Raw genomic sequence first — 26,235 nt, forward strand, 5'->3', positions numbered from 1 at the left:
AACTCTACAGGTTGATAAATGGACGCTCTGACTTTCGATGGAAAACACATCACAGTGTAGCTAGAAAGTCTACGTTTCACTGGCATATGACAACCAAGTGAATAGTAACTGGTAATCTGTTGGTTTGTGGATTAACACAGGGAAAATTAGTTTGTTCATCACATGTCTCTTTAAAGTCCTTAACAAGAAGTTTTCATTTCTTAGTTATGATTTAAAGACTTAACTCAGACCTTTAGTTGAAACAAGAATAAATTAAAGTTTTTGATGTTCAGCAGGAGGAAGATACTGAAGTGTACATCTGTTCATGTGAGTTGTTATTTCTCTGTATTACAAGTGAGGAAAGGATTCAGTTCTTTAAGTAAAAGTACTAATAGCACACTGTTAAAAATACTACATCCCAAGTAATATTCTTGCATTGAAAATGTCACTTAAGTAAAAAGTATGTGAGTATAACCAGGAAAATGTACTTAAAGTATTAATTACTAGTAGAAAAATGGCTCCCATGCGTACTCTCGCATAGTTTATCATTAGATTATTACAACTTATGCATGAATGTGAAAGCAATATTTTAGTGTTGATTGAGGTGGAGCTCATTTTTAACTATTTCGTATAAAACTGCAATTAATGGTGATTTTCATTAGAGATTCAACCGCTCATTATTTTCTCAATCCGACTGACTATTTAAAATTGTGATAAATATCTACAATTACTCAAGGTCCAAGGTCACGGTGCCTGCAAAAATGGATTAAAATGATTATTACAGTATTTAGTATTATTAGTATTAAACAGCCTCCTCCAACCCAACGGGCCTGTAAAGGGACAAATCTGAGGATGTGTTTTCGCTCCGTGGTCCTACGTGAAGAATCGATCAGCACAAATGTCACATCTTACATAATAACGTCTAATAACGACAGAAACACACAACAGTATGAGGTGTCGTTTGATTCATGGACGCCTGAGCAGCAGCAGCAGCTGATCAGCGGCCTCTGTGGCTGCTGCTGCCGCTGCTGATCCGCGGCACATGCTCAGTTATGTACACCCAGACAACTTTGAAGGCTTAGCTGTGGCTGCTGAGGTCATTGCACTGGAAAAAAAAAAAACACACCGACTCCCCCCACTATACCGCCTCCATTTTGAATAGCCATGTAATAGGGGATTCGCATAGTTTGTGTGTGTATCGCCCACTGCGCTGCGTAGTGTCAACAAGCCACATCCAAACATCCTTCGACATGGACGACCTGTTCAGTCCGCGGAGGTAACTTGATTAACTTACCGTTTGCGTCCATATTTTAGTTCCTGTGCATCCAGTGTATCGCTAAGTGTTTTGTGGCGTTACTTTGAGAGCCGTTTGGATGAAATAGTCGGAGTGTCAGTGGTCACGAAGTTCGTGTCTGGCTAACAAGCTAGCCAAATAACGGCGTAATGTTACTGTCTCGTTAGCAGCTAGCAGCTCCTGTTGGCAAAACGGCTTTCTGTGCGCTTTATTGCAGCTAGCAGCCATTTCTGCAGCTATTATGCTAAATAATGTCAGCAAAGCAGATTAATCTCATGCATCACAGATTAATAAATCGGCTGTTATTCCCTTCGGTGTTGACGTGTATTGACACGGGTCGTTGTCGCTATATGTATGTATATCAGCGACATGTTGTGCGTGCTAACGTTAGTGTTTATTATCGGTTGTATACTTTAGCTAACAGTTAGCCAGCTGCTGTCAACCTGTTAAGATCTCCAAAGTGGCACACACTGTTCTCGTAATGGTGACCGTAAAAATTAGCAGCTCATGTATGATTGATTGACAGTCTTTCGCGGTGGCTAGCGTCGGATTTCATTCATGTAATATAAGGAAACGTCGCAGGTCACAGCTGAGATTGGTTCCCGGTGATGGAGGGGCGGGATGTTGTCCAGTGTGCAGTGGGAGGGAAGTTAACACACTGACTGTGTACATACTGTACATACTATGTGGTTAACACACCGTCTTTAATTACGGCAACACATCTCAATTGATTTGCTCTAAAACCCTTGAAGGTGTCTAGAGTATAGACAGCAAATTATGTGATTGTTATTATTGAATGCACCTTATGAATATTGGATGTTTTTTATTTTTTTTATTTCAGGAGCCTGAACAGCACGCAGGGCGAGATAAGAGTGGGACCAAGTCATCAGGTAGACCCTGCTGCCACAAAAACATGATGTATTTCAAATGAATTTCACATTTTTCTCTAGGGTAAAGAAAACAAAACCGAATTTGTAGGAAGATTGTGGATAGAAAAAAAAGAGGCCTATATGTACCTACTTTTGACTAGTCCAGATTTCCCCATGTAGGATAATAGGGTTTACACTGACCTTGACCTTAGAGTGTACTGTAGGTTCAAGTATTAAGCTCATTATGAAAAACTGATCAGACCTGTCTGTTCAGTGTGCGTTATTGTTTGCAGCATGTCATGCAGCATGAATGCTCCTCTGTCAAAGGCAAAATGTTTGTCTTTTTTTGTAAACACATATGAGTAGGTGCTGTCAAACACCAGCATAATATTTGATTGTAATGAAATCCTTTATCCATTAGTTTATTTAATAACACATTGTAATAATGCAACATTTTGACAGTTGAATCACTCTTACAAAATAAATGACTTTTGTCTTCCCTTTGGTTACGCTTCAGGCCAAACTTCCAGAGCTGCAGCCGCGACCTGCTCCTGGTTTACAGACTCAGACAGAGAATGAGGAGCTGATGTGGACACCTGGGGTCAATGACTGTGACCTTCTCATGTACCTCAGAGCTGCCAGGTCAGTGTTTGCACTGCACTGCTGGAAATCACTGGTACTTAGGTGAATTTGCCGTTCTTGAGTCTTGCTAGCACCTTTGCAAAAGGTGACATCAGTATGATTTTACAGTAAAGCCAGCCATGCAGCCATGTACTTACTGAACAGCGAGACACAAATGCTATTTTATGCTCAACTAAATTGCCTTACTACATAACCCGAGTGCGTTTGTTCATTGGAGTGCTGTAACTGTACAGAAATATCTTGTTGCTGTAAACAAATACTACTTCACTGTATGCCAAACCAGTACTTATAATAGATCAAGTGAGGCTTTATTGTACAAGATTAAAACACGAAAATAAACAGTGTTACTTGCTAGCTTTTTGTCATGGTAGTCGGATACATGTCACAAAAGGGGAAGTAGTGGAAAATAAAACCAGTCTTGTTCTGGTAATGTGAATTCCAGGCTTGTTATGCTCCTTTCTTTAGCTGGTTTCAATACATTAAAGTCAGTTTAAAGATGAGACAGGTGTGTGCTTTCTCATTTGAGATTCTTACACCATGCTACATTAAAAGTACCTGGAAAATATTCATTCACTCTGCATTTATTTGATTTTTTAACGTCTTTACCGTATTGCTCAGGTTGCTTCGCCCAGATGGATGAGTGGCGGTTTGATGTATTCATTTGGGACTTCAGACGCATTTTTCCACTGTTGCTATTTGTGTTGATTAAAAAATTGCAAAATAAGTTGCTCCAGTGAGACAAGTGTTGTGTATACTTGCTCTTAAGCAGACTGGTTATTGTCTGCGTTTACCATTTGCCTGATTTCTTAAATATCATGCAACAGAGAAATGTAGAATTAATTGTGGCAGCGATTAAGAGTAACATCATTAATACTGCTAGTTTTCTGCTGGAGAAGCAGAAAAGCTGTATTATCAAGCATTTCAGAATCGTTCCTTAAATCAGACTGACAGTGAAAGTGGGAAAGCTTAAAAAATACTGATTTCACTTAATAGCATGTTTTTTTTATTTTTTTTTTATTTTTCAAGGAGCATGGCAGCATTTGCGGGGATGTGTGATGGTGGATCCACAGAGGACGGATGTTTAGCAGCATCCCGCGATGATACCACACTCAATGCACTCAACATGGTGAGTAGCACAATTTCAATCATTTTCCTCCGTGTTTAGTAAAGTCAAAGAGCCAAAATATTACATTGCAGATTCACAATCATCTCTGCTTTTCTCAATTCTAGCTGCACGCAAGTCATTATGATGCAGCAAAAGCTCTGCAGCGTCTGGTTAAGAAGCCACTGCCGAAGCTCATTGAGAAATGCTGGTCGGAGGATGATGTGGTGAGACGCCCTTTGCTAGTAGCATAGCACTGAAGGTCAGCGCTGATAGCTTGTCATTGTTTGTGCAGCCAGATAAAATCCTCAGTGATGAATCGGATGCAAAGTGCTTATGTATTATAACTCTGCTTGACAAGCTTAATGATGCAGTGACTGGAAATGAAAAGTTCTGTGATCAGACATTACTGCTAACTTAGTTTAAAATGACAAATCAGTCCAGTACTTCATTGTAATAATTATGTCAGACATGTGCCTAATAAACACTGCCATATATCCAGTGCTTGAAGTGGAAAAAAATAAGTGCCAGGACTACCCTCACTCATATCAGCCAGTATCAGCAAAGCATTACAGCCTCATATTTTGAATTTTTACAGTGAATGAAAGATATTGTTGATGTTCACAATGTACATTTATTCCACCCAGGGGACACCCATGACAATTATTAGAGTAAGAAATAATTTTCTATATACACAAGCTTTAGTGTGTGGTGCAGTGAAGTCATCAAGCTGGGATTTGTGTTCTCTTTTGGAGCCAATCCACCATTATAGTAAGGTTAATGTAGCGTTACTTAGGCTAGCCACCAACAGAGAAAAGCAAGCAAAGGAGACCGGGAACAGGTGAGCATCACAAAGTGCCCCCTGGGTAATGCAGTTTTATGTAGAGCCATTATGAATCGCCCAGAAGTGGAGAGAGCAGAAAAGAGCACAGGCAGCTTGTGAGAAGTGCCGATGGGCAAGAAAAAGCCATGATACACCAAAGACTAACATGTAGAAGAGAAGAAGAAGTGAGTGCTGGCCCACTTCGAGCACTGTATATATCACAAGATTAACATGATCAATACCAGAACCTTCTGTTTCATAACTGTGCACAACACACCCTCCTCCCTCCTCTTTCCTTACAGAAACGCTTCATCAAAGGCCTGAGACAATATGGAAAGAATTTCTTCCGTATCCGGAAAGACTTTCTGCCCAGCAAAAAGACAGTAATTGAACACTGTTTATTTGTACAGAGCAATTTCGATTCATGATTGTTATATTTTTGATTAGAAACAGAACTTGTATTGTTCCTAAAAATCCTGAATTGTTATCATCAGGGGGAGCTGATCACTTTTTATTACCACTGGAAGAAAACTCCCGAGGCTGCAGGAACAAGAGCTTATCGTCAGCAACGCCGACAGCCCTCCTTGCGCAAAGCCAAAACTCGTTCGGCAGCAGCTCCTGTCAACACCCCGTCACGTACTTATTCAGGTGAGCACTTAGTGTTGGTCATAAATGTGTCGACATTTTCGTTTGCCAGTGCGTGTTGCTCTGCAGTTCTGAAATGTGGCATTCATATGAGTTGGACATAAAGCATTGAAGCTGATTTTTTTCCTTTGCAGTGGATGCAAGTTCCGCCAGTGAGGATGATCTTGATAGTGAAGACAGTGAACAGGAAATCAAGAGCTGCAGCCACTGCGGTGCAACAAGTAAGAACACGTCATATAGCTGTGATTCATCACATCGGGCAGAGTTCAGTTTGATATGGAATACTAATGTTTTACCAATTTCTGTAAAAGTCTCTTCACGTGAGAACATTTTCTTCTACAGGTTCCAAGGATTGGCACCAGGGGGGAAGAGACAACCCGTTGCTGTGCACGACTTGTCGCACATACGAAAACAAACACGGATGTCTACCAGCAGCTCCAAAATCTGCAGGCGCTCCTTTCATGTTTAAACCTGTTAAAGAGGAAGAAGAAGTGAACAGCAAGCATGGCATGAGGACACGACGAAGCAGAGCACCTGTAAGCCTGAGGCTGGAAGATTACTCGTGCTTATCTTTATTATTAGCAAAAAAAAATGTACAAGAACATGCCTTATACCATTTTGCGGTCAAAATATCATGATGTACAACATGAATCGGAACTTCCAGTCTTATGGAATCTGACATATGTTTTTGTCTTAATAGCAGGGAAATGATCTTGTACAGTCAGGAGAAACGTCTTTCATTTACTAATGAATATGTTTTTTTTTTTAAAGCAGCTGTCATCTTTAAGAAGTGGCCACAGGAGGCTCACAGGCTCCCCCACCAGGGAGGATCAACAGTCCACTAGCCAGCCGTCCCCGAGTGGACAACCTTCTAATTCTTTGAGATCGTCTTCCACAGATAATAAGAATGAATCCGGCAGGAAGACAAACAAGGTAAACATTAAGTACATTACATATGCACGAACATGTTGTATGACATCAGACTAGCTGGGTTGTTTGCCTGCTATTGAGTACGTGTACCTCGATGAGGGAGCTGTTTAGTTGCAGTTAGCTGCATATTTGGAATGAAGATGTTAGAGAAAAAAAAACATTAACAGTGAAACTCCTTTTTGATTGCGACAAACCGCTGCAACTAAACCAATGTCAACAGCCCCCATAATAACCACACAAATACTGCATCGCCCTCTGTCAGCAACTAACACTGCTGCCTGAATATCATGTGGTGTCCACAGAAAATGAAAGAGGAGGTAACATCACCAAAGACAACGAAACGTGTACGAGAGAGTCCTGCACAGGAGCCTGATGAGCCTGACAAAGCTACATCTAAAAGGCCGAAGACACAGGTGAGAGGGAAACACGCATTCTACATAACCTGAACGCAGAAAGTCATACAGTAATAATAATGATCTGCTGGTCACTAATTGAGCATGACATTTGTTTGTTCGCCCAGGATGCGCAGGGCTCCCGCTCGGAGGGAGAGGCTGAGGTAGAGGAGGAGAGCTCTTCAGAAAGCCGCAGTGCTCAGGACGATGGCAGCAGTGACACCAAAGACATCGATCAGGACAACCGCAGCTCCTCTCCCAGCATTCCCAGCCCTCAACAGGGCAACGAGAGCGACTCCGACTCGTCTGCCCAGCCGAACGGCGTCCCATCAGAGCCTGTTGCTCCTGCTGCTGTGTTGGCTGACACACCGGTCCCACAGGCCCTCCCCTCTCAGGGTCCTCCCATCGCTCCTCAGCCAACGCAAAGCGCCCCCTCTTCTGATCCTGCTCAGAGCCCCCCTCCTCCTTCTCCAGACCCCCCTCAGCCAGCTGCTGGTCAGTCAGCTGCTGCAGCAGGCCCGAGCAGCCGACCACAGCCCGCCTCTCACTCTCTTCCTGGTCCGCCGCCTCTTCCGTCAGCACTGGGTCAGGACTCTCCCCTTTCTCCGGCATTTCAGGTGCCTCCTGCTCTCAACTCTGCACAGCCTCTGCAGCCCCATGGCCTGTCACCTCAGGCCCCCCAACGACCCCCACCCTTCTTTAGGGAGTCTCAGCTCCCCCAGCCTCCTCTGTCTGGCCCACAAATCAAGCCTCCTCCCACCACTCCAATTCCACCTTCACACAAACAGATGCCACACCAATCTGCTACACCTTTCCCTCAGATGCCCTCCAATCTCCCACCTCCTCCTGCTCTAAAGCCCCTCAATTCTCTGCCCAACCAGCATCCGCCGGGTGCCCCCCCTCCCCCTCTTCAGCTCATGCCACAGCCTTTACCAATGCAGTCACTTCCTACCCAACTTCCAGTGATTTCTCAGGTGCAGACCCACCCTGGAAAAAGCGTGACTTCCTCTCACCCACCCGCTGCAGCCTCTCACCCGCCCACGTCTTCTGCTATTGGCCCTGTCCCAAGCCTCCAGCCATCATTTGCGCCTGTCCCGCTGAGACCCTCGCTGGGAACCACAGCAGGTGGATCACAAATTCAGATTAAAGAAGAGCCACTGGATGAGATAGAAGAGATTGAAAGCCCACCGTCTCCGCCTCGGAGCCCCTCACCAGAGCCCACCATCATCAACATGGCAAGCCATGCCAGCCAGTCTGCACGGTACATCTGTCTGCGTTGTCTCTTTCAAAAAATCACAAAAAAAATCTGAAGTGTTTTACTCAGCTTGTAAAAACTGGAATTTTGATTATGTATTGTTGTGAAATCAGGCAGATGTTTCCTTGTTTATTTACTTTCAGTATTCTTGCGCGCATGAAACAAAATTATCAATTACGGTAACATGTCACTTAAAATATTGAGAGCAACAGAAGTGGTCAGACAGCGAGACGTTTCAAAGAAATCTCTTAGTTTAAACATGCAAAGCTGCTTGTAAAAACAAGCTGTGAACACACCACTGACTTAGTATTACTTAATATTTAATATTGTTGGGCTGAGTTAAAGCTGTCTGTTTGAGCAGCAGGTTCAGAGAATAATTTTAACGTTTGTTTTTGTGTTCAATTCCATAGAGGTGGTTCACATAATACAGTTAAACTGTGGTGTTATTTAAAACCAATCTCATTGTTTATGTGGTTGCCACATTGGCTTCATTGTAATCTAGCAGAGTTAATTGACTCCCAGATCCCAGAAGTTTATTAGTCATACTCATTAATGCACATCTGTCATTTCTTTCAGGTTTATCAAACACTATGATCGTGGTTACAACTCCTGTGCAAGAACGGACCTATTTTTCACTCCACTTTCATCCTCCAAGCTGGCCAAGAAAAGGGAGGAGGCCGTGGAAAAGTCCAGGAGGGAGGCTGAGCTCAGCGCTCGGCAAGAACGCGAAAGGGAGAAAGACCGAGAGAGGGAGAGAGAGAGGGAGGCAGACAGAAATGCTGTGAGTGCAACATTCCTCATTTTGAAGCTTCTTGTCTGTCATAAAACAGTTATCTCACACACTGTCTTTGCTTACAGAGAGCCTCCAGCTCCTCCCATGACAGTCGTATGAGTGAGGCTCAGATGACGGTTCAGAGCCATGGGCGCCCCTCTTTCGAGCAGCCACCCACCACTGTAGCCGCTGTGCCCCCCTACATTGGCCCTGATACTCCTGCCCTGCGCACCCTGAGCGAATATGCCCGACCCCATGTCATGTCGCCCACCAATCGCAACCACCCTTTCTATGTGTCACTGGGCCCTGGCGACCCCTTGCTGGCCTACCACATGCCCAGCCTGTACAGCGCTGAACCCAGCCTGAGAGAGCGCGAGCTGAGGAACCTCCGAGAGAGGGAGCTCCGCGAGAGGATGAAGCCCGGCTTTGAGGTCAAGCCCCCAGACCTGGAAACTTTACACCCCTCAGCTAACCCCATGGAGCACTTTGCCAGACACGGAGCGATTGCTCTTCCACACATACCCGGGCCCCCCCACCACTTCACACCTTTCCATCCCGGGCTGAACCATCTGGAGCGGGAGAGGATGGCGCTGGGTGCACCTCAGCTTCGCCCGGAGCTGAGTTACGCAGAGCGGCTCACTGCAGAGCGGCTTCACGCAGAGAGGATGGCGTCTGTGGCGACTGACCCTGCTGCCAGGCTGCAGATGCTTAATGTGACGCCGCATCATCACCAGCACTCTCATATTCACTCGCACCTCCACCTGCACCAACAGGATCCGCTCGGTCAGGGTGAGGTTGGAATTATTGACTGAATTTGAGAAGTTAATTAGTCAGCAGTACTGGTTGATCTTCATTTACTGTATGATTTATTTCTTCATCCAGGTTCAGGCCCTCATCCTCTCGTAGACCCCCTGGCAACAGGACCACGTTTGGCCCGGTTCCCCTTCCCTGGTGGTCCGATCCCCAACCCTTTACTCAGCGATCTTCCTCATGATCATGAGATGCTTCGCCACCCGCTGTTTGGTTTGTAGTCTTAACTCTTAACGTACTCACACCATGTCTCGAGTCTCCTCTGAGTCCAGCTCCTCCAATTTGGTCTTCTTAATGTCATACTTGTCTTTTCCATAGGAGCTACGTATCCAAGAGAGTTTCAGGGCCCGATTCCTCAGATGTCTGCTGCTCACCAGCTTCAGGCCATGCATGCTCAGTCTGCAGAGCTGCAGAGGATGGCTATGGAGCAGCAGTGGCTGCATGGGCATCACCTGCATGGAGGCCCTCTGCCAAGTCAGGAGGATTATTACAGGTGAGGTTTTTGCATGTCTAATTTAGGACTGAAACTACTGAAATTACTTGAGGAACTAATTTGGATAACAAAAATCTTCAATTCAAATTCTCTGCTTCATTCTCTGCTTCTCTGCTTCTCTGCTATTACTGCTGCACTAAGAGCGGCCCTGTGTATCAAATGCAAGTTAAAAATGAATATTGAAATACACAAAGAAACCTGCAAATTTTATGGCCTGACTTGTGTAATGGTTCCCTGTGGAGATTTTTTAATGTGCCCTTGTAGCAATGTACTAATGAACATTACAGTCTACAATGTACTACAGTCAACTGTTTACCTGTCTGATTGTTAATGTGGTTACAACCAAGCAGTAAAATCTGGGCCCTGAAAAATGAAGCCAACCACAAACTGGATTGACCACTTGAGGCTGGTTCCAAAAGCAAGTCACTCCCCATAGACCCCCATATTAAAATGCCCCAAATTACAGCACAAATAAACATGTTTACAGCAGGCTGGTACAAAAAACCCCCCAAACAAAACAAAAAGTTTTTTTATGACAGTTGTGGGCAGGGTGAATTTTTCTATTACTCACTTTGAATTCTATTAAGGCTTAACGTTATGCATAATTATGATTATGATTGGAGTGACAGCTAGCTGCTAGGTTTCAGCAAACATGCTTCATTCGGCCAGCTTCAGCTCCACCCACGCTCCAATTAATTCTATTTTTGGATTAGCTGGGAGTTTGCTCTGGTCAGCATGTCATTATTATCAAAGCTATGCAGCTTAATGGGAATTCATGATACATTTGTTAGTATTTGCTCAGTTTTGTTGTCATTCCATGCTTTCTCAGCCGAATTAGCATAATTCCACATAGCTGTGTTAAACTCATGTGAAATGTGTTTCGCAGCCAAGCGCTCCAAGTGTTTACTTACCTTTGTGTCTGTTTTCTATAGCCGACTGAAGAAAGAAGGTGACAAGCCATCTTGAGTCCCAGGTGGTGCATGCCCTACACCCTACACTCATACTGTACCCAATAGAATACTGTGTACTTTTGAGACTGTAAGACAATATTTGTGTGTCCGTTTTTTTGTTTTAATATATTTTAGAAAATTCTTTGTGGATCTTTATGTGCATTCCTTGTTCAGCACTTAATGGGACTGTCAAAGTCCGTCTGAGATTTTCATATCACTTAAGACTTTATACTAGTTTTATTATCAAAAGGATTAACTTTCTCGCCCATTCATGTGAGATTTAAAGTGACAGATTTTCTCTAACAAACTGTATAACGGTTTCATATGCAGTGATATGAATTTGCTAAAACACGGCTCTTATAAAGGATATGAAAACAGACTGACTTTGGTGTTCAGTTTAAATATCCCTATGGTTTCTAAAGGATTTCCTTGTACAGAATGACATTTAAATCAGTGTTTGAATGATTATAACGACCTAGCATGACTCAGTCTTCATTTTTCACCAAAGTAGAGTAGCAAGTTGCATTGTGGTGTTTAGACTTTGAAAGCATAGTAGAGGTTGGTTTTACTCTCAAATCTGCTAAATATTTGTCTAAATCCTAAAGTTTTATATATCAAGATATCTTTTCACAGTATAACCGAAGCTTTTATTCACTCATTTTTGAGATTGTAAATATTACACGTTCACAATATTCTATATGAATGAGTACTATTGATATAGCAGTAGATGTGAACTCTTGACCCTTGATTCAGCACGATAGCAGTAAATCATAAGCTAAAACAGTATATGGTATTATAAGGTAAAGTAATTACTTATTTGACCATGATCTGTCACCACAGACAGAAAGTTTGATTAGAATAATGTATTTACATGGTTTTGATGAGAATAACTGAATTGGAGAGAAACTAAATCTTGAGCATTTTAATGGACTTTTTAAAAGAACAGCCTCTAAATTCAATATTTATGTGACATTATATGAAAGTGTATCCATTGCATATTTATTTCAATAAATATTCTGCAATGACACCTTATTCTCTTTGTGCTTGGACTTCCTCTGTTTGAAAGAGAAGCAGCCTGTGGTCAATGCGCTTTGTTTATCAGTTGCACCTAGTTAAACTAATGCAATACAACAGGTCTTCAGTACAGCCTCCCTTCATGCAGGTTATAATAGGGAGATATGAGTTGCATTACACAGAGAGGTGTTTCTGTTATTTAACCTGTTTTTATTGAACATCATAACCTTCCTGAACAAAGGATGTATTGCAAGACTGTTGTATTTGCATTAGATTTAGCGAGGCGTGTCTAATAAACTTGAAATTCCATGTATAAATACTGTGGGAAAACAACAGTTTTTCATAGTTCCTGCTAGTGCAGTTATTTCTCACACCCATCAACTTGGACAGTGAGGAGCGCGGGGTATTCATGGTTTTATTGCATTAAATCACTTATTGCACAAAATCTGTCATATATGTAAAATCATATGTACCCAGTCTTGTTTGACAAGAGATATGAAGCATTCAGACAACAATCATTTGCTCATAGATCTTTACACGGCATAGTTTTAAACAGATATGAACAGAACAACAGATATGTCAGTTTTATTGTTTTGCATAGGCAAATGAGCTATTTTCAAAGCTTACACACAGTCTGTTTTTGCACCACAGCAGATGCATTGGCCTTTTCACTACACAGTTTTTTAGACCAGTGGTTCCCAACCTCAGGGGTTTTGAGTTTATTACTGGAGTAGGAAACAAAAAAAAACTGAAAGCTGCTCCACAGATTTTTCTTCTGACTTCTAATTTTTGCTTTTTCCTTGTGCAGTAGTAATTCAAATGATATGGTCTAAAAAGGGAAAATCACTCACGCAGCCTGTGATGAGAGGTCACAAGTAGCTAGGTGTGTAGCTTTTTATTGAACGGGCAAGAAGCCAAAAAGTTTGGGAAGCACTGCTTTAGACGATGCTTAGCCATCATACACAGCTCAAGCAGACACTTACTGAATCTGTCTCTTACAACATACATACTAACCAGCCGACAACACAACTTAATTTCAGGTTTTCACCCCTTTTTTATCCTTTACGACACTTCATATAAACTTTATCTGTTCAGAAACTCAAATTGCAGCTATACAACATACAAAGCCATGTTTTAGGCACAACCGGACATTCAAAAACTCGAGTTAAAAAGTGTACAGAATGGTCCATCTATCAACATTGGTTCACCCAGAAAATAAAATTCAGAGTTATGAGAAGTTTAAAATGTAGCTGAGATGTTTTAATGTTTACAGAATGAGGCTGGTGACATGCTATATTTTTATTATTATCAAAAATTCCCATAAGAAAACAAAACCAACTAATGTAATGTTTCCTCCTTCATTCTGTGCGTGGTTCTCAAGCCAAAGCCAATCCGCTCATCGCTGGTTTGTGTCTTTTCATGAAATAAGAACCATAGAATATCTCCAGACTTACCTCTTTACTAAAAATGGACAACTAGCATCAGGTTGAAAAGAACGTAAAGCATCAGTTTGCTGGACCCAAGTGAAAATGTTTGGAAGAGACATCTCTTGTGTGAACACATCAGGGATCATCTTGAGAAGGATTCTTCATCTTCACATACTGCCGCAGGTACTGGATAGCCGACAGCGCGCTCACGTTTGCTAGCAGAGCTGAGAGATTTCAATAAGGAAGTGAACGTCAGTTTGCCAAATTAAACAGTGTACTCTGTGTTCAGTAGTTAAAAACAAATCGTATTTCTCAATCACATTTAATATGATTGACTTAACAAAGTTAGTACGTCCTTAGTTATTGATGTCTTTGAAGATTCTCAGCCATGCAGGTTGTGGTTATACAAGGGCGATTGAATCTAGGACAACTGGACTTATTTGTAGATAACACTCTTTGGAAGACAACAACATACATAATTTGGATAGAGAGGGCAGATCGTTTGAAAGACGAGTGACAGAGGCTATTTACATCAAAGGAGAAACTATCCGGCAACAGAGGAAGAGGTCTGTGACACCACTTATCCTCCACCCACAATGCTGTCCTTTCATCCCTTCCCAGGAGATTTATCAACTATTCACAGTTGGCCTCATGTGACTGCAACAACTGCCATTACAACAGCCAGGACCACTAATAAACCAGATGGTATCAATGACCTTGACAACAGCCCCACTGAGGTTAAATACCTGTGCTTGCTCATAGGAAGTAGTGATGTAGAAAAGGCTTTTAAAGGGCTTTTAATGTTGGAATTTAGACTCCAGGTTTTAGTTAAACTAGTAGATTAATGGCAGCAGAATATCTATACGAGGGGTTTCATACCTGCTTTCCAGGCATCGGCAGCTTCTGGATCAGAGGATCTTAATACCCAGGAGGCGAAAGCAATGCAGACCAAACACATATCTGACTGTCTCAGTGTGGAGAAGATGCCCTCTCGTCCTGTTAGAGACATAAACATGCACAAGAGAGTAGAATGCGTTCAAGTGTAGTTTTGCTTTGGATGTATTTTTCAATCTGGTGAATGAAGAAGCTCAGACTTACTTGTCCGAATAGTTTCCAGTATCCTCTGCTGCACTGCTAGCTCTCTGCACAACTGAGGAGGAGTTGAAGAGACACTCCCACCTGTGAGCACAGATACTGGTGGATCTGTTCCCTTGATGGTAGTCTTCTCTGTCTCAACTGGAAACACCCAAGCACCAGTACCTCTGCACCAGATGCTACCTTTGTCGTGGAAGCGGATCTTCCTTATCGACAGCAAACCTTTCCAGCAGTGAATACCACATGGGGCTGCTGCAGACATCCCCCTGTCAACGCCCTGGATAAAAGAGCAAGACACAACTCTGATTGGAGAGATGTCAACCTCCTCCTCACAGTCTGCACTCAGGAAAACATACTCCGGATGTGGGAGTGTCAGTTCTCTAACAGTAGGATGAGAACAAGAGAAGATAGGGATGGGTTTCTCCTTGCTGTGCTGGGAATCGTGGAGGGAAGAGAATGATGTTTCACTGCTGAATGTACAAAGAGTGTAGTCCAACAGAGGAGCCATAGAGATGTCCTCCAGATCATAGATGGTGACACACCGGGAGTTTGCTTTATCTTCTGTGAAAAAGTATTGAAACACTTGAGGGAAGGACATTTGAGTATGTTCATGCAGGACGTCTATGTTGGACAGTAATGATGCAGGGACAGGTGTTCCCAGGCTGCCACTGTCCTCCAGAGATGGACAGCTGCTGAGAGACAGACTGCTTCCATCATTACCAGACAACAACTGCAAAGGTATATCCTCCATGTTGAGAGCTTGTACGTTGCGCACACTTTTGCTTTTTGTTATCCGTCTTGGACACCCAAGTTCACTTGAAATGAAAGCATCTGAGTCCTGATACTCCAAACTTTGCCCGGCAAAGTCCTCTGAGGGTACAGGTGTCTCCTTTCCTTCAGAGCTTGTGGACTCTTCTTCCTCATGTGTAATAAAAGGAGAGTCGCTTGTCCTTTGTTGGTTTTTGCTTTGAGGGTCAGGACTGGGGTTCCGACTGGTGCCAAGAAACTGCCAGTACTCCTCCTCAAAATCGGAGGTGGAAAACTCACAGCTTGAGCGATCTGGTTTGGATTCATCGGGCTGTGTGAAATAGTCTGAGTCCGCGGTGTCGGACGTGTCCATTAGACCACAATCAGACAAATTACACTCCACAGTGTCAACCACAGAGCTGTGATTTGCTGGGTAATCATATACATTTGGTGTCACTGTGTCTTGTGTGTCTCTGGGAGGTGTGCTTCTACCCATCCTGAGCTGCAAAATGTCATTTATGGTCAATTTTTCCATTTCATCCCAAAAAGCAGAAATGGCAAACACAGGTCGAGTGTGGCCCGCAGCTTTGGCATACGTTTCAGGGCTGCTGGCAACAGAGCAAGGTGTTAGGGTTACATCGGGAACAGGGGGAAGACTGAGCTGATCTCCCGAAGAGCAACCAGATGCTGAAAGTTGGATTTCATTTGTCTGGAGTCCAGGTGTGTCCGAGGGCATGTGGAGCAGCATGCTGTGTGTGTCGTTATCGCATGTGGAGTTGTCATCTGGCATTTTGTTTGCACTTTGGGCAGCAGATGGAAACATCTGGTTAGGATCAACATTTGTGCTTTCATAGCCATCACAGTTAGGAGCTGTTACACTGCAAAACAGAGTGCTATGACAAGAATGCATCTCTGTGGACTGCGTGTCATCGACATCTGTACTCCCACTCAGATTGAAGAGACAGATGTTTTTTGTCAGAGGTGGTGAGCTCTGCAACTGTTGGTTTTCAGTGAGAAGATGCTGAGGTTCCTCTGCTGATTCAGGAGCTGACAGGTAACTTTCAGACTCATAACTGTGAGTGGAGAGGAATTCGACACCGTCTCCAAGCTCATCAGAGTCCACGCTGTCCAACCATGAAGGGTCTTTGGGTGAAAATATGTCAGGCGATGTGGAAGCTGTGCTGCTTGGGTTGTGTTTGTTTTTGTCTGTCGTTGGATGAATGATGTCCACTTCACCGGACATTAAAGACATCTGCGATGTCATCTCTGAGATGACTCCCATCTGAAGGCTCTCAGGATCGTCTTCAGCACTCGGATATCCTCCTGAGCTCTGGTTTGATTGTGTGAGATACTCTGTTTCCCCCCCTCCCTCAGATTCATTATTGTCCCTGGTTATTTTTAACTCCAAGCCATTTTCACCTGCTTTCTCGTGTCCTGGGGTTCTGCACACGTGATTGTTCTTACGAGGTTTTTTTTGCCTTCGTTTTTTTTTCACAGACCTGGCATGCAACCGCGGCCGTGCAGGACTGTCATTCACTGTCACGAACCAGCGCTCTTTCTCTGCTCTTAAAGCGACACTGCTCACATCCTCGCTCACAGCTGTGTCTGCAGCGTGTGGCTCATTCACATTTAGTCCTGTGCAAGAAAGTGGGTCAGGTTCATGTACGGATGACGTGTCACTCTCAGTTTCCGTTTTCAGCCCAGTTGATTCTCCCTCTGAAGACTGGACAAACAGTTCAGTTTCTGGTGTGGTTGTGATGTTGTCGTTCGTCTCCTCTGTGATGTGCTCTGCAGTCCTCACGTGAAGCTCCTCTGTGTTGATGCTATTTCCTTCAGGATAGTCAAGGCATATCTCAGACTTCACTCGTCTTTCACTGTCTTCTTCAGCTCTTGGTGTAAGATCATCTTGTTCTCTTCCTGAACCGCTCTGATTAATCAGCACTTCTTCCATGCAGCATCCTGCAGCGTCACTCGGCTGCAGCTCCCTTCGGCCTCTGCTGAAGGCTGAACTTGAGTTTCTTGAATCCTCTGAATCGCTGAGGTTCCAGTTATCAGGGCAGGCGAGAGAAGGCTGCAGCAGATCACACTGCTCACTGTCCTCATAGAAGCTTGTCCAGTCATATTCTGAAATGTGCATGCTGTGATCTAAATCATCCATTTTGATACCTCACATGCTCTTCAGTCTGAAAAAAGACAAACAAAGATTAGAGTTGGAAGGCTGCATATTTAGTTGTTTGGTTTGAAAAATAATGAATCGGCCGTATGCAGTGTGTAGCAGTAGATCCTTGATATCTTCACTGGGTTATAGTTAAAGTTATAGCAGCACATTTAAGTAAATTATAGAGTAGACATTTGCTTCGCTTAACATTGATTGTAATTAGGGATCCACTTTTTTTCAGTTCCAATCTGATTCTGATACCTGAATTTGGATATCAACCATACCGAATACCAATAATGCCTCACAATAGACTGGGATCATTCTTTAATGTGCTCAGGAACATCAGGCTTGACTTAAACATTAATTTCCTCACTTTGTAAAACAAAATGTAACAAATAAATACACAGATGTAAATGCACTGAATTATTCAATATTAAAATAATGAATAATTGTGTGCCAACAAAAAAAAGAAATGAAAAGCAGGAACTTTTTAAATGCAAATTGGTCAAGAATTAAAGTTCCAGTATAAAACAACACAACTGCATCAAATGAGAACAAAATGTAAACGTTAAGTTGCAAACTATTGCAAACAAACTTGATAAATTAAATCACAATTCACACAAGAAGTTGAAAAAAGTAACTGGTGAAAACAAAGTATTCAAACAAACAGGAATCTCAATTCTTTGGAAATGCTTAGCGCAAATAGGCACATCAACGTAAACATAGTGTACAATGAATAAATCGGCCCATTGTCACGATACCCGATCCAGCGATCTGAGTCAGTATCGGACTGATATCCGATATCATCATCGTATCGGTGCGTCACTCCTTGTAATCAGCTGTCATTAGGAGACTGTTGTGCAGAAAGCAAAGAAGCTCCTGTATTAGTTCAAAGCTTGAGAGACTAAGACGTCAGAGAGCAGCAAAGCGTTAAACACCAGAGCACTGCGGTCACACGCTCCATAACAGACCCCAAAATACTCTGTGGCCCTGCTCTCAGTCACATGACCTGATATGAAAGATTCAGCTGGCTAATATCAGTACAACGCACAGTATCAGCTTAACAAACAACCTCAGTGGGGGCAAAAAAAAAATAAATACACTGATGTAATATGATATAAACATCAAAATATCATCTTACATAAAACTGTGCCAGCTCAAATCTTACATTTTGCATTTAATCAGCACATTTTTTTGTGGTATTGTTCAGGCTACGGGGTAAAATACAATCATTCTTTGATCCTCAACATAATGGACATCATTATCAAACTCCTTTAACTTTCCTACATCAAAGTCATTAAAGGTCTTGTGCATTGACCTTATTAACACGACCAACATGAAGCACAAAGCTACAGCATATTTTTGTTAATGTGTTTCTGGGGTCGATGGGAGCCTACCTGCAGCAGAGGGACGAAGCGTCCAGGTTGAGGGCGTCAGTACTTTCTCCCTGCAGGGACATTTCAGCTCTGATGTCCGTCTGTCCTTGTACGAGTCAGGCTGGGGCCTGGCACTCAGATGTTATAAATAGAGTAGTATGTCCAGTCACATGTAGCTGCTGGTGCAAACGTCCATCTGTCCTTCCATTACCAGAGGTGTGACATTTCAGTACCTTAAAATACAAACCCTGGTGTATTTATTAAAGGTAAGGTCAATAATCAATTCCACTTTTAACATGACACAAAAATTCAAGGACAGGGACACATTTTGCTACCGTGATCAATGTTTTATAAATATTGTGCATGTATTGAAAATGAACAAATGTCTTTCCTATGAAGCATACTTTGATATTTTTTTATTCTAACAGATGACATTTTAAATATTTCAAGTTTCATTTTTTTTTCCTAAATATTTTTTATTAGCACAAAATCCTGTGATCACAATCCCAGCGTTTAACATTTAGCCTTAAAACTCTCACACACAAAAAGCCTTTCACTCACTTCTTTGACTCGTTTCTACAAAATCTGTCTCCCTAATTGTTGACTTGTAGTAGTATATTATTTATTATTTATTAGAGACAATAAAAAAGTATCATGCAGAGTAACCTTACCACATGTGAAAACAAAGAAATGTATTACCTTGGTCTCCGGTGTGCATACTATAAGTTTAACAGTCAAGATCAATTCATTACTTGGTAGTTTGCTCATCTGGTAGGAGCCAATCCATTCAATGACCAACAGGGAAATTATAAAGTAATGGGCAGAATAAACCGTCATATAAAAAGGAATTCTCGTCTGGCACACAGTGAGGCATTGTTTATTATTAGCAGCAGGAGTCACAAAAGACACACACAGAACCAAAATTAGCCAAATTTGTCCTTGAACAATATGAAGTTTAGGCTGTGTCTGTATGACCGCACAGAGAGAAACCATGGTTATGGAAAGGTGCTTTATTTCTCCAAACATCTTCAGAACATTTTCCATGGCACTGAAACTAGAATATGGATATCATTACAAAAACAATACTTCATTTGTATAAAACAATATGTACATGCATTTAGCTTATGGTTGTCTGTACAACAGTGTGAAGCAAGAAGGGGAATATTCATGGAATGATTGCTGCCTTTCATCTGGTTCACTTCATATGGCTTCACATGTACTGATGATGCAAAGAGCTTTTTACAGCCTTGGTATTGTCGAGATACAAAACTCTCAGAAATAAGCAGCCATGTAGCAAATAAAACTTGGATAACCAGCCTTTTTGAGAATTGTGTACAGTAAAGGCCACTGGATGTAATTCAAATACCCAATTATTCATCATGCCATGAGGAAACATTTCCTGGCTGCAGTTAAAGCTCATAATGGCACAGTAATCACAGTAATGGCACACAGTAAAAGCCATTTTCTTCAGACAACATTTGGCAAAAGTTAATAGTAGTCAAGTAACGTTCAATGCAACAACAATGTTGCCATCTATACAACAAAAAAAAGTCACAATCACACTTGACGACTTACACCTTATTTCGAGTATTTCTTTCTAATATTAGCTGCTGACCTCAGACGAATAAAGTGCATTCAGATTCAGTAGTTTTATGTTTCGAGGAAAAAATTGATTGGAATTAAAATTTACTTTATGGAACTAAATTGGTATTTTACCAGCTGTTGTAAGATCACTATGAATGTTCATTGTACACATGTAATACATTCACCTTTGTTAAGCTCACAGAAATAATAAATACAAATGCAATAATAAAATCACAAAAAGCAATCAAACAATCATCCACACAGGGCCTCTAGCAACTGTCCCTAAAATGGCCCGATCCACCCGGAGAACTCTGCTGCTTTTAGACATTTATTCTGTTGGTCTGACTGTAATCAGTAAGACTCAGTGCTGACAGTGTTTCAAAATGGAAATAAATACCACACATGTAAAAAAAACAAACAAAAAAAAACAACCCCACATCCAAACCTGAGAAAACAGACTTCTACCCCCCCCCCCCCCCCCAAAAAAAAAGTTTGGCTCAATTCATCGTTGCTTTAAAGGAACACTTTGACATTTAAAAAGATCAACACTGCTCTTGTATCTGTTAAAATAAAATATGGCTACAGCCAGCAGCTGGTTAGCTTAGCTTCGCATAAAGACTAAGTCTGTATTTCTCATTTGTTTAATCTAAACAAAAACCAATGCGGCAAAACGATAACTCCTTAAAATAGTCTGGCCCCTACAATTTTTTCCCTGCTTCAGTTTTTGCGCAGATTAAAGGAGATATAACATGTAACATGTGCGAGTCAGCATATTTCTTTAAATGTTAAACTATTCCTTTCACACACCACGTCCACATATTCATGAAAACCATCACTTACATTCTACAACTCACCTGAACACACACCAGCAAACAGCAGACAAAAACGATTTAGTTTAACAGTGTTTCGACTTAAAAACAAAGGAGTGATCCCGAAGTGCTGCAGGAGGAAAATACATCGGCTCTTTAAGCTGTCATGTGAAAAAAAAAAAACAATTCAGTATGAACAAGTCATGGACTGTTTCAAGAAGCCACAGGTCCGTCTCTGGACACGTATTGTTTTCAGTGCCGTACTCTTGTTAAATACAGAAAAAGTAACAGCCCTGGTGACAAGAAAGCAGCAGAAGCAGCTACAGTTAAATTTGGCCATTTATGTTCAAGCTGAACCTTCACATGATAAGAAACTCTGACATCATTCCTGAGCGATCTCTCCTACCTGCACCAGCACTCCCACCCCTCCTACTACACATTATAGTCTTGAGTGGTGGATGTGGTGGGTACGGTGGCACTGTTCAGTGTTGACGTTGCAGATGGCCGCTCCCTTCTGACATATCTTGGCTTCCTCACTTCAAAGAGAAACACAAAACAAAAGAGAACATATAATCACCTGTGAGGGAAAACAAGAGGAGACAAGCACTGGAGTCATTCATAGCATCGCTGAGCTAACTTTTGGCATGCTTTTATGCTCGAGATCACCATTTTTGTGAATGCAAGCTTGCATTGCTGCACCAGTCCTCAAACACTCCTCGCCACCATTGCCAAATAGTCCTGGCTAATGTTTTAACTGCTTGGCATTACTCAATAGTTTCATACAGCCATACTACAACCTGTTCAGCAAGGTCAGAGTCAGTTTCAAAACAGTTAGTTACAGTCTCACCTGAAGAAGATGGGATCATAACAGCCTGGAGGGGAAGAGGAACAGATGTTATAGCCATCCCTTTGAGACATTTACGAATAATGTCTTTGAGCAACAGGGGAACAGCCTGAGGTTATAATATAAGACATGCAGTCTTCACACCAATATTCTGTAGTGTGTGATCAACTATGAACAAGCAATAAAACTGACTTACTGTCTCACTTGGTTGGAATATGAAGGCTGTAAAAGCACACAAAACATCATTACATTTGGGTTCAACTGACTGAAAATCAAGGTCAATTATCTTGGATTTAATGGGTGTGGTGGGTCAACAGGAGCTGCAGAGCTTTGTAATTCAGGTTCCACAAAACCATGCTTGTGTAATTACAGTCTGAGCTGCACAATGTTTACCCTTGTTGCGGCGGTAGAAGATGCTCGGGAGTCTGTTGGAGCGTTTGAGGTAGAAAAAAGAGGCAACGGAGAGGATCAGGAACAGGCTGATCAACAGTGTTCCCAGAAGAAGAGACGCTGCCACACCGGGCCCTCCTGCTCAAAAACACAGCACAGAGCGCAGAGCGGTGGATGAGAAACACTCGACACACGAAAAAGACATTTGATTGAAACTGGTTTTTCCTGAAAAGTTAAACTTGTAGACACATTACAGTAGAGGCCATGAAGTAAATGTTACACATGAGGAAATTAGTAAATCAGTCCATAATGACTGTGGCGTGACATCTTACCAATTTTAGGAATGACAGTAGTTACAGTTGTGTGATTTTTCCTCTCCACTGTATAGTCTAGTGAACACACAGAAAGGTCACATTAAAAACATGACACATCCAGACTCTTATGTATTTGAAAACAGTCAGTCCACAGTTCCCCGTCCTTACTGTAGGTGCAGACTGTTATGTTCTCCAAATCCACAGCTGCTGAGTCACAGAATATGCAAACGGTGTTGCTGTTTTCAAGGACACGCAAGAAGCATCCTGCGCAATTCACAAGAAGAATTTATTTCAGATTAGTTGCCACCCTTTGCCCTTTCGTGCTCTTCTAGTTATTCATTTCACCCTGCAATGTAACTGTAACAAGCTGCAAAAAATGATGCTTTCCACATTTTGTCGCATACATTTTTTCATATAGTGTGTTTAGAATAAAAATTCTGGTATTCACTGAAATAGAAACATTTTTCCTAACTAATCCAATGAACAAACAGAGGTTGTTTTTTTTACTGTGGCCTTGAGAGCCCCACACACCGCAAAATAAGAAAACACATGCAAATAGACAGAGCACAACCAAATTAAACCAAAATTATAACCAAATACTGAAACACTGCAAGTAGCAGAGACGAGAACAGTAACTGTTTCCAGAGGACACTAAAAGTGAAGCACACAGCTGGAACACACGTGTTGCTTTTGTGACTCAAGGAGTTATTGAAGTCATCTGTCAGTAAGCGGTGCTGAAAAGTGAGCTAAACTGTAAGTTTTTTTCAAAAGCCGTGTCTGGGCGTGTCCATTACTTTTTAATGTCCCCCGGAAACAGTTCCATTGTCATTTGCGCAACTTTAAGAGCTTCTGTGTTTGCTTTTGTTTTTTGGATTTGCAGCATTTTTTCTAAACCCTGTGCATGTGTTTCCACATTTGCTTGTGTTTTCTTAAGCAGCAGTGTGCTGACCTCTCAAGGCCACGTGTGTTTTCCTTTTTTTACACATTGCCAAGGATAAGGGAAACACGCCAGCACAGTGAGAGGACCAGGTGCTTCAATACTGAAACCCCTTTTTTAATTTCCTTTTCAATCCTTCCACCACGTCTTTGAAGGGTGCAGGAGCAAACTGTCAACAACATAGCCATACTCTTTCTTTTTTTCTTAAAACATAGCAATGAAACGCAACACAAGTGTCCATGCAGTTTGTGCTGTGTGTCACCATCTGTTCTTGGTACATTCTCTGTTAATTATTTTAATACATCTCCTCTGTGCCATTATCTTTTAATAAAGTCTGAATGCAGTGGCTCTGTATTTGCACTCCTAAAGCATAATTTAATAATTAAATACGATCCATAAATGAATACATAAATCCAATAAATTCAAGTTTAAACTAAAGTTAACTGACTGTGACTTATACTAAACCTGAGCTGTTGAATAGTCAAAGGCTTTACAGACCTTCCAAAGTCCCCTCAATATTAATTTAATTTGCACACAGAAAATGTCTGCAGAATGAAATGATTATGTTGTGTGCATAAAATTTAAAAATAACAGTCAAAATCTGGACTCTTGAGCCTCCACAGATTTCTTATTGATTTCTTTTTTTTTTTTTTTTAACTTTCATCAGAGTAATTATACACTGATCGCAGGCCAGAGCGTCATTTCACTGATAATGATAAGATCACAGTGATATTAAGAGGTCCAAACTCTTGGTGACATTGTGTATATCCACAGTACCTGGTTCACAGTGAGTGTCATTTGAACATGAATTGTTCACTCTTTGTTTCTCGCCGCAGCACTCGAGTGAGTTCTGATGCAGGGCCTACAGACACAACAGCATTGACAGATTAAGTTATCGGGGTAACCTGAGCAAAGCACACATTGGCCCTCTGGCTGGAGCGGCTTCTGTTTTCTACCTTTACCTTTGTTACTGGTGTCTCGGGTCTGATAAGAATCACAGTCGCAGCCAAGACCAAAAGGAATGACAGAGCCATATTCAGACCCTGAACGGTGAAACAGACTTGAGTTAGACATGCACACACTGTAGGACACACACCTTTACCCATTTAGTCCTTATCCAATAAATCTGTCATATTATTATTAGGATGACCAGAAAAATTCTAATAAGTTTCAGGTAATTTTCCATCTTGAGGGATCTGTTGTTTATTTACCGATCTTGAATCTTGGTAATTGTAGTCTGTATTTCATTTTTCAATCAATTTCACAGAGCAGTGTGCAATGTCAGGATTTTTTGGTGAACGTCTCAATATGACTCCTATAAAGTAACTGCCTTAGCAACACATTTGAAAAGTTATAATCATCTTAGTTTAAACACGACCACAGAGATGTTGTACAGTTCTGATATTGTTCAGTGTTGCATCCAAACTTTACAAATGAGTCACCTATAGACACAAGTTTGAATATTCATGAGGGCTAAGTCTTCAACAACATTAATGTCAAATACATTTTCCTGTCTGCCCTTATGTTAGAAAACTTTTAACTTTCACGCCTACGTGTCTTAATGCTAAGAAAAAGATTTCACGGGTTAAACAACGCAGGTAAACTCTCAGAAAATGGCATGAAGTCTGCGAGGTATGCACGATACAACCAAGGTGTTTAGCTAGCTAGCACCTGTCAGTGGGATGAACTTATGCCGTGGTTGAGCTGCTAGCAATCAGAGCTAAAATACCGACATCAGCGTTGGAGAAGCACATTTGCTAATCGACTTAAATCTGTTTTACATTATCGGGTATGTTTGAATGCCCCTATCGCAGACTGAGCGGCTGCATATTGCTGAATTTGGAAAGACAAAAGTTAACTCACCAGCCAAACAATAGGCTTTGGCCTGACCAAACTCTTAGCTGTGGTTTACCCAACGTCAGGCTCCGTCCGCCACAGCGGTATTACCAGACAGTCACTTATATTTTCGGCAGCTTTGTCATCAACACACCTCTGCAGTCCAGCCACAGATAATCCTACAGTGCGTAGCTCATAACCATTGCTACCTGCTTTCGTTTAGCATGGATACTTCCGGGTATAATTTTCAAAGTAAAACTCCGATCGTTTTTGTGCTTCATTCACATAGTGTGTGTGCGTAGAAAAAATAAACATAGAAATAATTAAATAAGTGAAATCTACGGTTAGAATTAATATATGTATATATTAATTATGTTATGAAAAGTCTAACACTGAGGATTATTCTTAATTATTGTGCATCACAAAATGTTCCCCCCTTTAGGATCAAATATCTTAACATTGAAAATCTTGTTCGTTGAAGCACATTTTAAATACAATACTGTTAAATATGAAAAGTGAGACAATTTTTAATTGCAACATGTTTTGGAAATTAATGTAACTGCATATGTAACTGCATATAATTCAATTCAATTCATTTTAATTTAGTATTGACACGAAAACGTACAAGTTTCTCTGTTGAAAAATAATTTGTGTTTAATGTGTGGTAATTTGAATTAGGCATATGCCTCATGTGAGTAACATCACTCAGCTCTTAAAGCTAGAATTTCCCACCAACAGAAAGATGCCC

General features: G+C 41.6%; 2 protein-coding genes across 3 annotated transcripts; one reads left to right on the top strand and one right to left on the bottom strand.

The window, feature by feature from the left end:
- Nucleotides 1-1,085: 1,085 nt before the first annotated feature.
- On the top strand, nucleotides 1,086-11,988 carry rereb (arginine-glutamic acid dipeptide (RE) repeats b). Of its 2 annotated transcripts, none has more exons than XM_070994029.1 (17): nucleotides 1,086-1,255; nucleotides 2,115-2,163; nucleotides 2,660-2,784; nucleotides 3,811-3,910; nucleotides 4,015-4,113; nucleotides 5,012-5,092; nucleotides 5,204-5,357; nucleotides 5,489-5,575; nucleotides 5,697-5,890; nucleotides 6,126-6,287; nucleotides 6,587-6,697; nucleotides 6,805-7,937; nucleotides 8,508-8,712; nucleotides 8,790-9,492; nucleotides 9,586-9,726; nucleotides 9,832-10,006; nucleotides 10,939-11,988. In XM_070994029.1, the coding sequence occupies exons 1-17, from the start codon at nucleotides 1,230-1,232 to the stop codon at nucleotides 10,970-10,972; spliced, it is 3,579 nt and encodes a 1,192-aa protein (XP_070850130.1). In that variant the 5' UTR covers nucleotides 1,086-1,229; the 3' UTR covers nucleotides 10,973-11,988. The 2 variants fall into 2 exon arrangements, with proteins under 2 accessions (XP_070850130.1, XP_070850140.1); XM_070994039.1 differs by having other exon boundaries at nucleotides 1,142-1,255; nucleotides 6,129-6,287.
- A 7,638-nt stretch (nucleotides 11,989-19,626) lies between these two features.
- c3h1orf159 (chromosome 3 C1orf159 homolog) lies at nucleotides 19,627-25,730 on the bottom strand. The gene is made up of 9 exons (XM_070959917.1): nucleotides 25,515-25,730; nucleotides 24,614-24,694; nucleotides 24,429-24,513; nucleotides 22,883-22,978; nucleotides 22,733-22,789; nucleotides 22,404-22,538; nucleotides 22,207-22,232; nucleotides 22,014-22,038; nucleotides 19,627-21,702 (listed from the first exon to the last, which is right to left on the bottom strand). The coding sequence occupies exons 2-9, from the start codon at nucleotides 24,683-24,685 to the stop codon at nucleotides 21,599-21,601; spliced, it is 600 nt and encodes a 199-aa protein (XP_070816018.1). The 5' UTR covers nucleotides 24,686-24,694; nucleotides 25,515-25,730; the 3' UTR covers nucleotides 19,627-21,598.
- Between the last annotated feature and the right edge of the window lie 505 nt (nucleotides 25,731-26,235).

Source organism: Chaetodon trifascialis, chromosome 3 (assembly GCF_039877785.1).
Source record: "Chaetodon trifascialis isolate fChaTrf1 chromosome 3, fChaTrf1.hap1, whole genome shotgun sequence".
Classification (NCBI taxonomy): Eukaryota; Metazoa; Chordata; class Actinopteri; order Chaetodontiformes; family Chaetodontidae; genus Chaetodon; species Chaetodon trifascialis.

Bases quoted from the DNA above. Each gene is read 5' to 3' on its own strand.
- rereb (XM_070994029.1), top strand. From the start codon at position 1,230: ATGGACGACCTGTTCAGTCCGCGGAG. The intron at 4,114-5,011 runs GTGAGACGCCCT...CTTTCCTTACAG, and splicing joins GCTGGTCGGAGGATGATGTG to AAACGCTTCATCAAAGGCCT. The intron at 9,493-9,585 runs GTGAGGTTGGAA...TTCTTCATCCAG, and splicing joins ACAGGATCCGCTCGGTCAGG to GTTCAGGCCCTCATCCTCTC.
- c3h1orf159 (XM_070959917.1), bottom strand. From the start codon at position 24,685: ATGGCTCTGTCATTCCTTTTGGTCTTGGCTGCGACTGTGATTCTTATC. The intron at 22,790-22,882 runs GTAAGGACGGGG...TGTGTTCACTAG, and splicing joins CATAACAGTCTGCACCTACA to ACTATACAGTGGAGAGGAAA. The intron at 21,703-22,013 runs GTGAGACTGTAA...TTCTCTTTGAAG, and splicing joins TATGATCCCATCTTCTTCAG to TGAGGAAGCCAAGATATGTC.